This window comes from Leuciscus leuciscus (genome assembly GCF_965113295.1).
Source record: "Leuciscus leuciscus genome assembly, chromosome: 19".
Lineage (NCBI taxonomy): Eukaryota > Metazoa > Chordata > Actinopteri > Cypriniformes > Leuciscidae > Leuciscus > Leuciscus leuciscus.
Genome location: NC_138743.1, coordinates 19,047,900 through 19,065,743, shown reverse-complemented (window position 1 = coordinate 19,065,743; position 17,844 = coordinate 19,047,900). Strand labels below are relative to the sequence as shown.

General features: G+C 37.2%; 1 protein-coding gene across 1 annotated transcript; it reads left to right on the top strand.

The window, feature by feature from the left end:
- Positions 1-384: 384 nt before the first annotated feature.
- Positions 385-17,830, top strand: LOC309482420 (rho GTPase-activating protein 20-like; the record flags this gene model as incomplete). Its single annotated transcript, XM_082147766.1, has 4 exons — positions 385-731; positions 7,487-7,572; positions 9,558-9,728; positions 17,662-17,830. Exons 1-4 carry the CDS (start codon positions 684-686, stop codon positions 17,828-17,830), a joined length of 474 nt encoding a protein of 157 aa, XP_082003892.1. The 5' UTR covers positions 385-683.
- Between the last annotated feature and the right edge of the window lie 14 nt (positions 17,831-17,844).

Genomic DNA, 17,844 nt, shown 5'->3' with positions numbered 1-17,844 from the left:
CATTTCTTACACATTCTTCTTCAGAACTGGCTTTGACATCACTTCATTACTCTCTCAGGCAATTTTCTGTCAACAGGTTGAATGTTAGAGAAGAGAATTCGCTGTTTCTTGTTTCAGTTATAAATGATTATTATAAATGTTTGCATTATGTCAGCTACAGAGTGTTAGATAAAAAATAAATAATATATATATATATATATATATATATATATATATATATATATACATCTAATTATTCAAAAGCTATTATAACTTGACATTTCTATGTCAAGTCAATGTCTTTGGTGCACATCCTTTGAAGTGTTTAATTTCTGTGCTATAAACTACCGGTGTTGTTCTTGTGGGAGCCGATCATCATTAGCTTGTAAACAGGGGAGCAGCCACTTTAATTGTGTCAGAGCAAACATGGCTGAAAAAGCCCAAAGAACAAGTGGCTGCCACAGCAGGCAGGTTTGGTCCAGGTCAAGCGGAACCACTCTCTCCTCCCATTTGTCCTCCATTGTTCTCAGGCTCATTAGTTACTGCTGAAGATGCCAGTTAAGAGAAGCAAGCGTTTATTTCAAACTGGATCGCAAGTAGGGTGCTGAAAACTCTTCTCAAAGGCTCCAGTTTTGGAAAAGTATCTTCGGGATAAACAGTGTGAGACTCTGGAAGCGGGTGGTGCTGTTAAAAGGTCTCTCAGAATGAGAAGGAGAGGAAGTTATGATGGCACCACTGCCCCCATACAGCCAGTGAGTACCTCTGAGGGTGGGGATATCAAAGTTTTTGCTTACTTTTTAAAATACAAATACAAATTCTTATGATTCTATTTTATGGGTCTATAAACAAAGTTTTATAGAATTAATAGATGTTTGTGCACTGTTCTATCTATCTATCTATCTATCTATCTATCTATCTATGATTGTATCAGAAAAATACTTTTCAGAAACTAGCTTCTTATTCTCAAGTTTCCAATTTACAATAATATGGAATTTTTGTATAAATTATACAAAGCATGGATGTTATGTAGGGGTGTAACAATATATCGTGTCACAATATATCACAATACAAAAATGCATCAATATGTTTCTTGGATAATGACAATATGTATTGTGTATAATTCGCCCAAAATTTTAATTTCTGTGTGAGAAAAAATTCAAGTTTACAGAATTTTAGTGCCAGTACTACATTAAGCTACTATATATAATGTTTAATATAATAATGCAATGGGGGAATATTTGTGGGTCCTGATAATGGCAAATGTAAAAAGTGGCCTATACATTGTTTTAAATATAGTCAGTGACAGAGTGAAAGCATGTTCGTCTAAAATAATTCTGAATTTTTAGCTTCAGAATCATGAATATTTTTATTCTGGTGTCACTATTGTCCTGTGCATTGGGTTTCCAGCACCAAGTCCAAGCCTATATTCATTTACACACACAATGTAATATCAAATTTAGCATTTTAATCAACAGTACATTTTTTGTTAATCTTTTACCACGTCTTAGAGTATTGCAATAATATCGTATCATGAGTTCAGTATCGTGATATGTATCGAATTGTGACATGAGGGTATCGTTACATTTCTAATGTTTTGTCATTTATATTAACTTTAAGACTTTACAACTTTGAAACTATTATATATTTGTATTATGTTTTATACATGATGTGGACTCAAGTTATTCTGTAATTTATGACCAACTTCTAAAATAACCAATTACAAATAAGCACTTACTAGCATGTTAACAAATATTGTTATAGCATAATTGTATCAGAAAATAATTTGATTGATTCATTCATTCAATCATTCAGCACTTATTGGCATGCCAAACATTTGTGTTACCCTAGTTTGATTCTATCAGAAAGTGATACAGTAAAAAAAAAGAAGAAAAAAAAAGATTTATTTATTTTTAATTTAAAATAATTATGAATAATTCTATGCATTTTTTTAAATAGGTTCTTTAAACATTTATTAAATATTTATATTTATAGGATTGTTTATGAATTGGTTTGATTATTTGTATGATTAAATAGTCTACTTACCTATTAAAAATAAGAAAGTGAACTCTTATGTTTCCTACAGTGATAAGTACTGGTGAAAGTGAAACACTGTGAGTCTGACTTGCCATAACTTCATTGTTATACACTGAAGACTCGCATATAGTGAAGAATACAGTTTCAAATAGAGACATTTTATGACATACAACTGAATAAAGTGATTTTTTGAAGCCAGAGTCCTTTGCCAATCTCAGACAGACTGATAAATTGGCTCCATGCTATACAAATGACACAGACTTGTTTTGCACTGGCTGCGTGAACAAGTGATCATTGTTTGGCGCTGCATAATTGCCCCAGAATGCAATAGTGCGGAAGAAGGTTCCAGAAAGGCTCTGTAATTATGCCATGTTGCATTAATATATACTAAATAACTGATGCATGCTGTGCTTGAATAGTGTTTGCCTCTAGTGGGACTCATGATGAGATTCTTGAATCCTGATGATGTGAATATTAAAGCACATACTAAAGGAAATGCTCAATTGTTCACATATGAATGCATAATTAATTGCATATGCACAATGACAGTTTGTACAATCATTTTTGAAATGCATCTTCTTTATCCAACATGCCTGTTTTTGGCAAATTCTTGACAGCGCTGTTTGTATTTCATAATGAATTGGATATAAAAAATGTCAAAAAAATTGTTGTCTTTACAAAATGCATTTTGATAACAGTAAAATATGAAGTATAGCTCATTCACGGTTAACACTTAAACACTTAAGTCACACTTATGGTCCACACTTATGTATGAATCCCATTGGCCTATGTCAAACCAAGTATGTATACCAAAAGTATTTGGACATTTTCTAGTTGTCAAACATTAGTAGAATATGTCCATAATGGCTCTGTTTACAGCCGGTATTAAGATGCATTTTGGTCGATCTGATCACAAGTGGACGACGCTAAATACAGGTGTAAACGGGTTCTAAAACGCTTTGAGCTTAACCACTTTCGACCACTTCCAGAGGTAGTCGAAAACGCATTCAGCCAGATTGGTTTCGCGCTCATGGTCGAATGCGTTCAAACAGCCACCAAAAAACGCCTGCTCTGCGCCTACTGACATAATTCGTAACATTAAGGGAAGTGCGGTAGCCAGACAGGATTTAAACTTTGTCAACTAAAGACACAAGTTTGGTTGCAAGACGAAAAACGTGCCAAGCCCAATGTTCTCTCACCATTCCTGATTTCTAACATACACTCAGCATGGACTTGCAGCTGTCAGAGCAGAAACTAAAACTGCTGCTCTCAGAATGTTTTTCCGTCGTCTTCGCATGAGTTCATATGTAAATTGCTCGAGCTTATTTTGTCCATTAAATCGAAAGATCTGGGGAAAAAAAGAGACCCTCCCCTCCCCTGATAGATTGCGTTGGTCATTATGGAAATGATCCTGTGTTCTTTAATTTGCGTGTTGTCAGTAGATCACGCACAGAACTTTCCACTCCCATCAGCGCTTTTATGGAATTGCGTTCTCACGCTGATTTCCCCTCTTTAGTAAATCTGGCCCCTAGTGAGTAATGTTGCTGTTTGAGCATGAAAAAGCTCTGCAAAGTTACAAAGCACAAAGTCACTCCAAATGAAGTTGTTCTCTATATCAGTGCACACTGGGTCTGAACTCCCTGATTGTAGTCTTGAGTTTTCTTCCGGTAACATACACATCACAATATTCCTCATTTAAATAATCCCACCCATGGCATACGCAAAAAAAAGTTAGCATGGCCTGGTTGAGTTGTGTTAGTAATTTGAGGTTACCATGTCCAAGAGACGCTGTTTTATCCACCCCAGATCAAACGCGGTTATGGTAAGGGGTGTGATATTTCCCAAACACGCTCGAAGCGGTTGACCAATCACAACACACAGTCCAGCCGACCAATCAGAACACGTGCTTTTCGTAAGGTGGGGCTTCATAGAGACAAGAACTAAGCAGAGTGTTACTGACAGACTATAGAGAGGTGCTAGAACAATGTAAAATACGTGAAAAAATCATGTTTTGTTTTTTTACATTCAAGTATGAAAACCTATTGCAGTAAACCCAAAAAACAAAAAAAACAAAAACAAAAAAAAACGCATAATAGGTCCCCTTTAACTGTAATTACAAAATGGCTCCAACAAATAAAGTTCTAAGAAAACATCTAGACTCAATTGTTAGCAAATGCCACTGGTTTGATATTTTGTATGTCATCCAATGCCATTCAGGGATTTTGTGACCTAAGGGACCAAATGCTTTTTGGGTCCACTGTGAATCAGGATTTAGCCTGAATGTCATTGAAGAAGCCAAATCAGCGGAGATCGCTGACAAGTAGTGTGATTAAAAACAAAAGAAGACGAAAGAGGAGGTTTAATTTTGCATAAAGTGTAAATGACCCTTGCTCAGATTAATGAACTTTTACAAAGAAAGGGTGAAAAATGCAGCTCAGTCTGAGCCAAGTCCAGACCTAATAAGGGAACAGAATGTTCAGCCTCATTTTAGATGTTCAGTGGTTTACAAAACCTGTTTATTTGATAGGAAATAATGAGACCTGCTCTTGAAAGATGAGGGACTGTTTTCTCCAATAGAGGTCATTCATTCCTTTACCAATAGGAGGTGCACAAACAAAGCAGTTCTGTAAAGAGGTGTTATTGAAAAGAGGATTGCAGAATCAATAACTTATAAGAAAAACCAATGTGCTGAATTGTCCTGTTGTGCATGTATATGGCCTACAATGGGAGTATTTAAATGTCCCTTAAATACTGCTCTGATGCAGTTTGCCTTTAAAAAACATTAAATTGCAAAACTCTTAAAGGTCAGCATGTTTACCATCTCTTCTGGCCTAGGTTACTATGGAAACAGGAAAGCAGCTGGCCGTTTCCTGTCTTTAAATACATAATCCTGTTCGATCAAGCTGTCATGTAAAATGATGGGATGCTGACTGCTTTGACAAGTCATTCTCTTATTTAAGTCTTGATAAGGCATAAGCCATGGCATATTTTAGCTTGCAACTATTCTAATTAGGTAATTATTTTGTTTATTCCTATTATCACTGTAAAGCTGCTTTGAAACAATCTATATTGTTAAAGGTCCCATTGCATGAAAATTTCACTTTATGAGGTTTTTTAACCTTAATATGAGTTTCCTTAGCCTGCCTATAGTCCCCCAGAGGCTAGACGTTTTGAAGGGTGTAAACCAAGCCCTGGGTATTTTTGAGAAAATGAAAGCTCAGACGGGCGAATCTAGAAATCTTCCCCTTATGTCGTCATAAGGGGAAAGGTTACCTCCCCTTTCTCTTCTTTGCCCGCAAAAATAATTTGGCCCGCCCATTAGAAAATGAGCTGCGCGAGCGCGGTATTGCTTTTTCCTCGAGAGACATCATGCTTGCAAACGAGCGAAGCATAGCAGTTGCTCAGTGTTTGGATGTACAAATGAACACAAAAGTATTTTTTTAGTTCCTTCATCCGAGCCTCTGAAGAACCAGTGGGTTATGTGAATTTCTGATGTGTAATTGTTCAAGTTCAGACAGATAATCTTTCTCTCAAAGTCATTCAATACTGTTTATGCATCAGTAAATCAAGCCAGTGACTAAACGATCAACTTCACGTCGTTTCTCTTAGTAGGATGAAAATAATCTTACTTAAACTGTGATCAATATATATACATAAAGCGATCAAAAAACGTCTCACGATTCGTTAATCCCGATAGCTGTAATAGTAAAAACGTATAATAGCTGTAATAGTAAAAGTTTTCGAGAGAGTTCCACATGTAATGCTAGATATTTCATATGCAAGCATGTAAGCCAATCACAGCAGTGGGCGTTTACACTGAAGTCTCACAGCAGACACGCCCCTTCAAACAGAGCGTTCAAATCAGAGGCTAAAATCAGGCTAGGAAATAGGCCTTTTATTTCTAAATAACTTTTGATCTAAAAAACATACTAACATTATAAGGGCACCCCAGGAAACATTCTAAGATAATAAAATAATCCATGCAATGTGACCTTTAAGCGCTATATAAATGAAAATGACTTGACTTGACTTGACTTTAGCTGTAAACACATTCTGTGGATGAGGTTTGTCATCACATATTCTTCAGCAGTATTTTTTTTTTACATTTTTAAAGGTGCAAGATGATTTTTGCTAGTTTTTATTTTATTTTATAAACTAATAAATAAATGGTTTAAAACTATGTACAATCATATGATATTAAGACTTAAGACTTAATGTTGACAGCAAATTGTCAACTGACACAACTGACTATAACTACTAATCATTACAATAGATTTAGCATACTTATTATACTCATTGTTGGGTGTAAGTAATTACTGTAATTTAATTACTTTCCCCAGAAAAGGTAAAGTAAGGGATTACTTTAGTTTCAGTAATTTAATTACAGTTACTTCTGATGTAATTGCATTAAATACTGAATAGACTAGAACAATTCTATATAAAACAATAGGGGATTTAACATGAACATTTTATGTATAATGTTTAAAAGTATGTCTTTAATGTAACCTCCATTTAAATACCTGGTCAGTTCAAGAATAATTTATGCAATTTTATATTATTTATTTGAAAGAGCTAAAATTTCACTTTTGTGTCTATCCTTGGTATTGTTCAGCTGGTTGAGGTTGATATGGGATTTAGAGAGTAATTAGTAATAAGTAATACAATACTTTTTAGAGAGAGTAAATAATACAGTAATCTAATTACACTGTTGAAGATATAATTAGCAGCTATAAATTACTTTTTTAGAGTAACTTACCCATCACTGTTTATATATTGAACCAGTGCTCAAAGCACTGCACAAAGCATAAACATGCTAACAAAATATGCAAAAAAAATTTTAAAAAAGGCAAAAAAATAAATAAAATAAAAATCACTAAAGAGGGTTTTCTCTCGTATTTGGGGTTTCTTTAACCTTTATGTGTGGAGGACTTTTTTGCAATTTTTGCCAAAGCATAAACATAAAATGTCCAAACAAGCAGTGCCAGCTGCTGTAGTGATGAAATAAAATGCAATGACCCACAGCTCCCAAGGCACAATTCAGGGATGAATGCCAGGACAACAAGCACAGAGCGCAAACACACAATGGTCACCATGATATGCTTGAATGAATGAACAAATTTATAGTGCTTCCATCCAAAACACAGCCATAGCTGAGAGAGAAAGAAAACCTAGACAATAAAACAATAAATAAATAAATAAACAACCATATGTGGCAATAGTTAATAAACAAACAAACATAATTCATCAGGTTTCAAAAAATCCATTATAAATAGGAAGATGATGAAAGCAGTCTTTATGGAACGATGTGTATCATCTTTCTGCCTTTTTCATCTGCTCAGTACGATGCAAACACTTTTTTATCACACAGAAATATACCTGTTCTTGTTCCTATGGTTTGTTGCTGAAGAAATAGAATAGAATAGAATAGAATAAAAAAAAGAACAAGGAATAAAACAATGTCTGCTTTATACAGCACCTGCGATGTCTGGCTCAGAGGAGACGTTCTGCACCAAACCTGGTGCTGGGAAAGACTTTAGGAATGTCTTGGAGCCCAATAAGGTATGTGACTGCAATTTATACAATCTATATATATATTGGCAATTTCCACTGAAACAGGAAGACAGGGTGGGACATATCGAACAGCTCCTCCCCCTTTTTTAAAAATAGCCAAAGGCATTTCATTTATATCACAGTTCGGCCATAGCTGTTAGGCTCGGGCAAAGCTGCATTTGACATCTTATGACAGCCACAGTCTATTAGATTCCCCTTTTAGATTTAATATTAAACTGTTACTAAAGCAAAACTCTAATAGTAATCATGTTAAGGATGTAGGTCATTTATTTTGGTGCATGGCACCAGTGTTATCTCTTCTACTCGTCAGTGCTGTTTCTAATCCAACCGTTTGTCCTCCTAATCTCCTCCATATCGCTTTAAAATACAGCATTCGGTGTAGAATTCAAATGAGTCAAATACGTTTTGTGGTCTGGGCCGACTCGATCATTTGATCCGTTCTATGCTATCATGTCTCTGGACCGGTATTGTGCCGAATTATGTGACCATAGTAGACGCCAGGGTCTACCGTCATTACAGCACCTACTAGGGTCACAGAATTCGGTACTACGCCGGAGCGGATTGTGTGCGGCTGCGGTGGTTCACATGATACTAATGTGAAAACAGACTTCATTCGCCCCAATGGAAAGCATTTTTACACAGTCTAAATCGTTCCATATCCCCAATATAGTAGGGATTCCATGTAGTAGTAGTAGTAGTAGCCTTTATTGTCACTTAGTCACAAGTACCAGCGAAATTAGCCATCAACCTGTGGGAGGGGAGGGGAGTGGGGGATGGAGGTAACCCAGCACAGGCAAGCAGCCATCCGGTCCTGCAGCCCTTCTCGGCGCTGGTCACAGACCCGCCTGTCAGACTGGTGGTACAAAGCGGCGAAGGCGAGGGACGAGGGATGAGGGATGAGGGATGAGGAATGGGGGGGTGGGGGGTGATTGCATATGTGTATATATGTAAGAGTTTGTGTATGTGTAGGCCTGGAGAGTCGCTACGCCTGGCATCATAATCTAGGTCCCTCAGTCCGCAAGATTGTCATAGCGATACACAGCAATTGCCATGGAGACAACCATGATCAGGTCCCAGAAAGAGTCAACAATCAGCAGGTGTCTGTGGGGAGTGGGGGAAGGAACGCAAGCGCTGCGAACATTCCGGCAGGGCAGTCAGGTTCCCCCGAACCCAAGCTTCTCGTCGAGAAGATGGTGTCAATTGCGTTGAGAGACCAGTTGATCAAATCCATAATTTCTTCGGAGCAAAGCAGGGGAGGTAAGGGAGAGGAGGGGAAGAAAATACGACAGCCTTCGTTGAGAGCCAAAGAGAAGATGGCTAATTGTGCATAGAAAGTAGTAATTGTGTGAACAAGTGACCATTTCAGCCGAAGCTTCAGCTTCTATTTATAATGTTGGGGACGGGACTCTTCCGATTCTAGAGATCATTTGATTGGACAGAAAATCTAATGAGAAGCTAAAGTGCAGAGTGATGTCATCAAAATAATTTATCCATATTGGCGTAGGTTGGAAACTGTAGGTTTTATTGTTTTGGAGCACATTAGCTTATAGATACCCTTAAGGCAAACACACTCATGCTAAAAGCCAAAAAACCTACATTTTGATTTCATGGGGACTTTAAACCCTCAGCTTGGTTCTCTCTGTTCGGTGCTGTCTTTGTTTTACAAAGCTGTAACGTTCATTGCGTTTGGATTATCTTCTTTGTTTTTGTGATAAATAAAGTATTGCTACAAATAGATTCCCTGATCTTCATGTTGTCTGAGCTGATGTGACAGTTAAATGGATTAAATATTTGAACTGAGTAAGAAAACTGTTTGACCCACCGCAAAGAATAATTCATTGATATTTTACAAACAATTTTCACCCAAAGCAACCACACACTGTTGGATTTTCCCAATCGTACTTTTATTTCCTTCATCTGTAGTCAATGTTGTTGCATTGGTGGTTTATAGTGAGACATTCTTTGATCTTCAGGGAGGAAGCTCAATGTCTGGTGGCGGTGGATCAGTGTCCCTTTGTGCTGGGATTGACCAATGAGAACTCAGAGCTGATTCTGGATGCATGTGCTCAGCTGACCGAAGGACTGAAGACCAGGGAAAGACACCTGTTTCTCCTGAGTGACGCCCTGGTCATTGCCAAGCTCAAGTAAGAATTATTCTGGTTAGCATACATACACAAACATGCACGTTTACTAATGTGCATTACACACTAAAATGGTGAACTATATTTAGAGTTACTTTCGTTTTTGACATGAAATGGGAATCACCCAGCTAACAAAGATTGTGATGGGATTTCCCCACATACAAGTCTAATTTAGATGAGGTCAAATTTATTGGTTCGACTTTATTTTGATAGTCCACTTTAGACATTCTACTAACTATAAGTAACTTTGCAACTACATGTCAACTAACTCTCATTAGAGCATTAGTAGACCATAGTAGACTGTCAGTAGACTGTTAGGTTAGGGTTAGGTGTTAGGGTTTGGGTTAGTAGAATAAGTTGACATGTAGTTGCCAAGTTACATATAGTCAGTAGAATGTCTAAAGTGGACTATCAAAATAAAGTGTTACCAAATTATTATTATGGGCCCACTTTATATTGTCTTTAACTAGTACTAACATTAAAACTAACCATTGATTCAATGCACTTATTGTGTATTCTGAATATGATTATTTATGTAACTACGTCTGTAATCACATCTAAAATTACACTGTTAGTCCACCTTTAAACCTAACCATACTACCAAACCTGTCCCTAACTTACCAGTATCCCACCTAAATATAGATTTTATATTTATTGTTTTATGCGAGTGCATAGAAGTTAAAGACACCTACTATAAAGATACCATAATTTATTCTTATTCTTATTATTCTTATTTTAAAGGGTCATGAAACCCCCCTCTTTCAGCTCAAGTCTAGCTCACAATCTTTTTGAAAAATGCAACTTAATTGGGCGTGGTGGCTGTGAGAAGAAGGGAGGGGAGTGGGTGTGGTATGGCACGGCAGGGGGGTGTGGGGGGGGGTGTACTGTCATCGCCAGTGGCCCATGCATATCGACTGTCACTAAAAATCAGTGGTAAAACGTGAGGAAATGCTAGATTTTTTTATAGCTGGCAAAGTTAAAGTCTAATGAAATACACTGACACCTTATTTTCGTCCTTTCAAAAGTAACTGAATGCCCTGTTACATATATTAGCCTATACAGTAATTATAATTGTATTTAAAACATATAAATGTACATGTATATGTATAATTATGTCATTATAAAATATATATTTGTTTATATACACACTATAAATGCATATATTTGAAAATAATACATTTTCCGCTAAAAAATAAAAGTTCTGTACATAGCCTAGATCTACGCGCCCCCTAAACCCACATAATAAAGATGGACAGTGACATCGAAATTTGCACAAATTAAGCATACGTTCCATACAATGAGGTATTATCGAAATATCTACATTTTAATAACGAGTGATTATTTAACAAAAGGCATGTAAAACGGTCAGGGTTACATTTTAGACACACACACACCTCTGAAGCGATAGAAAAGTCCTCGGGAACGTATCACTCGTAAGACGCAACCTGCCTTGGTGTACAAGGCCGAAGTCCACCATTCTCCAATTGAGCGGTTGCTACACACACATAGTTTAGATGTGTCCGTTGTTGATGGCCAACCAACCAGAGTTGGGCCAGAGTCTCCAGCCCGGGCAGCATCGCGGGGAAAGATGCACTGGAACGTTTGCACCACGAAAACAAACGCGCGTCCCATCATTGCCTCTCTTATCTACTATGCGATATCACAGTTTGACATGTCTGTCGTTGGAAAGTTCCATGTGGTGTCATGAATAATTAAGAGCAAGTGTCTTCTCATTGGATAAGAAAACTCAGGACATGAATAATTATGAGCCATCAAAGTACAGTGCTCTGCTGCCACACGATGAAGATTTTAAACCCGGAAGCTGAAAATAGTGGAAGAAAACTAAAATTTAACCATTTCCCCCCTACTATTAAATCTAACAGATGCTAACATTGTCTTCAATGGTGTTCAACACACATAACTCTGTTAAAATCTCAGAAAATTTGGTTTAGGGTTTCATGACCCTTTAAATCCAGTTTTATTGTATGTCTGTTTTGACCAAGAAAATGGCCCTAGTGATTTATGTACGATTCATACATAAATTATTTTAATTTAAGGTCCCTTATTGTTACATTATTTTCTTTACCACACTTTTAATACTTTGCATTGCTTAATGTGTTGACCCACATTAATATCTATACATTTATTAATTCATGATTATGATACAAAAGGTCTAGAAGGAACAGGTCTAGAGACTCACCTTAAGGACTATGGGGTTTTATTGTATTCCAAAGATGTATAATGGTTGAAAAATATAATATTTTGGAGAAAAACATGTGTAAGGTACTATATCTTAAATTATATTTTGGGGTTTGTACAAATATTGTACACATTTAAAACTGCTCGGTGGAAGCAATTTGAACATCTCTGGCACATGTCTATAGCACTAGCTGGGCTGTGGCAAGCTCTTGTTTAGTTGTCATGTGTAAACTTGGTGACCTTTATGTGTGTTTTTCCCTATGGTTTTTCCCCTAGACAGCACCGAGATTTAATGCAGGTTTGATTATCACTCTCCTGCACACATAGTATCTCTGCTACTTCTGTATTGACTGGATCTTACTGTATTGATTGTCTGACCTTGATGTGAGAGAATAGGACGCTTGGATGGTTCAGCCATTCTGTCATCACTTGTGTAAACTCCCATTTGGGATCTCAGAAAGCCAATAATCTCAGCTGCAGTTAGTGAAGAAACGAATCAAATACTCCAATGAGTTTTAATGGTCAAAACAAGTGAGCCTAGATCTAATGCTAAAACACCAGAAGCTCCTTTAATCTGCAGAGAACCGTTACTATTACATAACGCAGGACCCATGGTGAGGCTTATGCAATACCCGTTGCTTAACAATCTATCAGAGGTGCTGGAGGAACAAAAATAACAAACGAAAAATGTGTTAAATCATAACTTTAGCTACACAGAAAATGCACAAATGGCTGAGTGAATTTGGTTTCTTAAGGCTTAGTGTGATAATATAAATGTTCGTTTTCAGGATTTTAGAGCTTTTTTAAACAGCGTCCTTTAGCCACACCTAATGAACTATAAATGCCACAGAAATAGGGAAATTTAGCTACTTCCTTTTTTTTCTAAATGTGGCATCTAAAATAAATGCTGGCACTGCATTTGTTTCATTCACTATTCACTTTTAAGTAATACTGTATATTAATATAGTGAAATGAAATATAATATTTATAATAAATATGTTGAAAACTGGGTATGATACAGTCAAATTCGGTCTAATCTTATAGTGGTGATGAGGATGATGATGATGATTAAGATAGGCCTTCATCAGGGCTAAAGGCCTCCTGTGTCACGGTTGCAGTGTGACTTAATCCAAATTACGAGAATGATGCGTGACGCAGGATGAACAAATAGATCCTTTTAATAAACACCAGGAATAACAAAACACACATTAATACTGATGATACCGAGCAATGAACAGAAAGAACTGAGGACTTAAAGACCTACTGAAGTGCCTTGAAACATGCAGTGTCATTCAGTGTGTTGACGTAATTTCCACTGAAAATGGAAGACAGGGCAGGAAATATCGATCAGCTCCTCCCCTTTTTTAAAATAGCCAATAGGGTTTCGTTTACATCACAACTCGACCAGACCGGCAAAGCCACATTGGACAGATAGTGTGTAATGTTGCTATTTGAGCATAAACAACATATGCAAAGTTACAACGCTCAAAGTTCAAAGCAAAGGAAGACATTTGCTTTTAAAGAAATCGTTTATTAAGGACTACAACAAACGGCTGGTAGGGACTACACAAGCTTCCTCTCGGGTTAGTGACATCACAAACCCTAAAATTTACATAAACCCTGACCCCGGGAACACGCAGTCCATGTTGAGAAGAGGAAGAGTTGTTGTAGTAGAACACATTTGTGAGTCTGCTCAAGCTGTCGCATCCGTCTTTTCACATTTATTGCAATACAGTACGTAACACAAATGCAATAGCATGTCACTCTGTAGGCATCTTACAACAGTTCCCACACAAGCGATTTATAGATTATCATGACAGAATGTGCTAATCAATTACTTGAAGATAATTAACTCCACATCAGCTACATAAATTCATCAACTAACCATTCATTAATGTCGTGTTGCATTCTACATGTTGTCACGTCTTCTTGAGTCTCTCCATCATTGTCCAACTCCGGACATAAAATTGTCTGCGTGAGGTAATCGAAACGGCTAACACACACACACACACACACACACACACACACACACACACACACACACACACACACACACACACACACAAGCTCCTGAAGCTCCACCCTCTGTGCCGGGAGCAGCTGCTCATTTGCATTTAAAGGGACACACACAAAACAACATGTTTTTGCTCACCCTCAAAAAGGGACAATTTTAACATGCTGTAAAAAGAATTTTGAGCTAAAACTTCACACACACACTCTGGGGACATCAAAGACTTATTTTACATCTTGTGAAAAGGGGCATTATACCACCCCTTTAAAATTGTATATCTTCTAAATGCGAATTTTGTCATTGTTTTGGAGCGCATTTGCTTATAGATAACCGTAAGGCTAATATATTGTAACGTAAACTGTATATATGACTCTGGGTCAATACGAATTAGCTCAAGGATATAGGGAATTTGGAATTATTAATAATCATAACTCATGGTCATAATTCATAAATCGCATATACATTTACTTTATCAATTATCGAGATTACCTTGTTCTGTAACTGGTCTAGTCATCAGTCATTCATCCAGCGAATAAATGTAAGATTTTCACAGTCAAGAAGGGGTATCCCGTTTACAAACTCCAAGAAAGTTTATCTTCTGGCCGTGAACATAAAACTTTCTGGGTTTATGAATTAAAAACTACTCAAAGTAGTCTATAATATCGAGCGTGTAGCTTAGATCTTTTGGCATTTTCATTGACTTTATACAGATGGATTTTCAAATACAGAGACAGTCAAAGTATGAATGGGTTTTAATAAATGTCAATACTAGTTATTACATAAGCTACAATAAACGTACGTAAACATGCAAACAATAAAAAAAAAAAAACATTTAAACAAACAAGAACATAAGAAATAACGTGATCAGAGTGAATGAAATGAAAGAGGGAAAATAAGGAGAGAGAGAGAAAAAGGGAAGTGAGAGAGAGTCAGAGAATTGAAGAAGAGCCTGGCAACTTATTACAAACAAAGAACCCTTTTGAGAGACACCTAAGATTCAGCTTTAAAATATATCAGACTTGCAGTTTGATGCACTCTTTTGTGGAGCTGAGAAAAAGGAATATGTGTGTGTTCCTTTTAGAGCGGAGATGCGTGTCCTGGTCTTCTTCCGGAGTTGTGTAGCGGGAAGAATTGAAGGTTCACTTGAGCGTACGTTACCGAGAATGATTCAGGCTAAGTTCATTCAGCTCGTGAATGAACAGAGGCGAATAGGAAAACGAAACTAGACTATAGAAAACATACAAAGAAATAAAAGAGAAGAGAAGCAGGCCGAAGCCGGTCCGGATTTGGGTTTCCAGAGTTTCCGAAGGAGGGAGAAGAGAAGCCAGAGATGAGAGAGATTGTAAACTGAAGGTTCGGACTTTTAACAGTGTCCCGTGTACGCCTCCTTTTGCGTGGAGGACGAATCATCTTAGCGCATTTCGAGCGGAAGGTTTTCCTTTGTCCGGTTAGACACGCCCACTCGAATGAGTCATGATTGAGATCGAATTTGAGAAGATTTGCTCAAGACATATGAAATGTGTCAAACGATACAAATTACTGCAATTGGTTATCGAAATTCACCTCCCTCAGGTAGAGAGGATTACAGAGATATGAAACACGTCATTTGGAGATTATAGGAACACAAAGTTACATACGGTATGCATCTTACAAACATTTAAAGTTCGATTCACACACTATCAAGCCATGATATCGGCTACTATGACACAGGGAAATCAAATCCATGTCTATACATTTCTTAAGTGGCTATACCTATAGAAAATATATGATTGCAGGGTTTATTCCTCTATCTTTGTCGGAATTTAAGTGAGAGTTGTGTTCCCCCTTGAAATTCCTGTTGGGGGGGTCATAAAGTTTATGACCTAGCAGAGGTAATGTTACAGGAATGTGATCCTGTTAGGGATTCATTCTTTAGAAATACACTTAAGATTCGAAGTTACACCAGAAAACCACACCTCTATTATAAAGCAGGAAAATTAATCACACATGCATAATGGAATTGTACATATATCAACCGGGTATTTCTAAGTTCTAATACAAAGGTGTGTGTGTGTGTGTGTGTGTGTGTGTGTGTGTGTGTGTGTGTGTGTGTGTGTGTGTGTGTGTGTGTGTGTGTGTGTGTGTGTGTGTGTGTGTGTGTGGAGATCTCCTGGCCACCATCTGGTCAACTCCCAGGTGCCATAAAGTGTCCGAAAACATTCTAAACCCAGCCATGTCGGAGCCATGATGGTAATTTAGATTGTCGAGAGTCTTGATTTACATATCTCAGTTCAGAGTGTAGAAAAAGGCTTTGGGTTTCAGAATAAATGTGCTTAGAAAACACAGAGAGTCCGAATTTGTTAATTCAGAACAAACGAACGAATGATTCATAGCCCATATATGCTACAATATTCATACTAAAAAACATTTTGATTTCATGGGAACTTTAAATATACAGAAGGAATAATTAACGGAATAAGAAACAGGTGTGTATCAATCAGAAACCATGGCAAAAACTATGAATGAGGACTCAGGCAAATTCTGACAGGGAAAACAATGCAAACTTGACTAAACAGAACATGAAAATGAAACTATGAACTAGACAAGACATGTACATGAAACCCTGGAGTAAAAGGTGCTTTTTTTCTTTCACAACAGTAAATAGCAACAAAAACCACTACAGTACTTTCCCAAACACTGTAAAATCTGTTAAGTTCCTGGACTATGCAGTTATGAAGTGTGATGACAATTTGTGAATTAATAATCTGATTTAATAATTTGTCAAATGTTGCCAAGGATTTGTTCATTTATTTTTTATGAGATGAGTATCTCTGTCTCAAAATATATGTGATCAAAATATATGCTTATGAGTTTCAGTTTTGTTTTGAAGATTGGTTGTTTGGGCTGAGGCCAAAAAGGCAGAAAGGCTGAACTACAAATTATTTTCCCTGATTTTTAGTGAATAGATTTGTTGGTAGATTTGCAAAGTTGTCCTACGCAGAGTGCTTCAATTAAAACAATTCTCTGTTCCTGTTTTCAAATTAATGCGCTGTCGATGGCGAAATCTACACGATGTTTCGTAAACAAAGTTCGGGAGGAGCACGTTCAAATAATCAATCCAATCAACTTGTCATCAAACAATTACCATGTCTACCCTATCAGCATGAGAGAAAGCATATTATTAACTCTGTCAACTCACCTAACATTCCTTGACAGTTTTCAGCATCCCTCCACACACTCTTGGCTTGTTCTTCCAAATCCTGGAATACGGGAACTTTGGGTTCGGGCCAAATACCGAGCCCGGAGCCCTCTCCTCGGACAGTACGCCAAATATGCATTTATTCTATCTGACTTATTTGTAAGTGTTCTGTTAAATCTCAATTCTCCAGCGCTAGTCATCTTTGTTGTAAACGAATTCAACCCAAGCGCTCGTTGGTGACGTGGATAATTACGTTACTGTTGATCATCTGTCCATATCCATCATCGTATAAAGCCTGCTCTGACAATTTGATTGGTCTGAACAGCATTGGTTCGGGCCAGCATCTGGTTCGGGCATAATTGCTCCACAACGGATCAAGTCCAGACCGAACTTCCCGACCTAAAAATGTTGTGGGCTGTCTGTCAGAGTCAGAGAATTTTACGATAATAACAAGTTGACTACATTATGCCAATACAAATTCTAAATGTTGTTGTAGATCATTGCCATATTGCAAAACATAACAAGACAATATATTTCTGTGTTTACAGGTCAAATGCAAGTTACAGACTGAAATACAGAATTGATTTAAAGGACCTGTGGGTGTGCAGCTTTGAAAATGAAGATGAGGAGGCAGAAGATGAAGAGACAGGTGTTGATCTAAGGATTTCCATCGTATTGGCTTGGTCTGTCTCTCTGTGCCTGGTGTCCTTCCGGTGAGTTTTTATTTATTT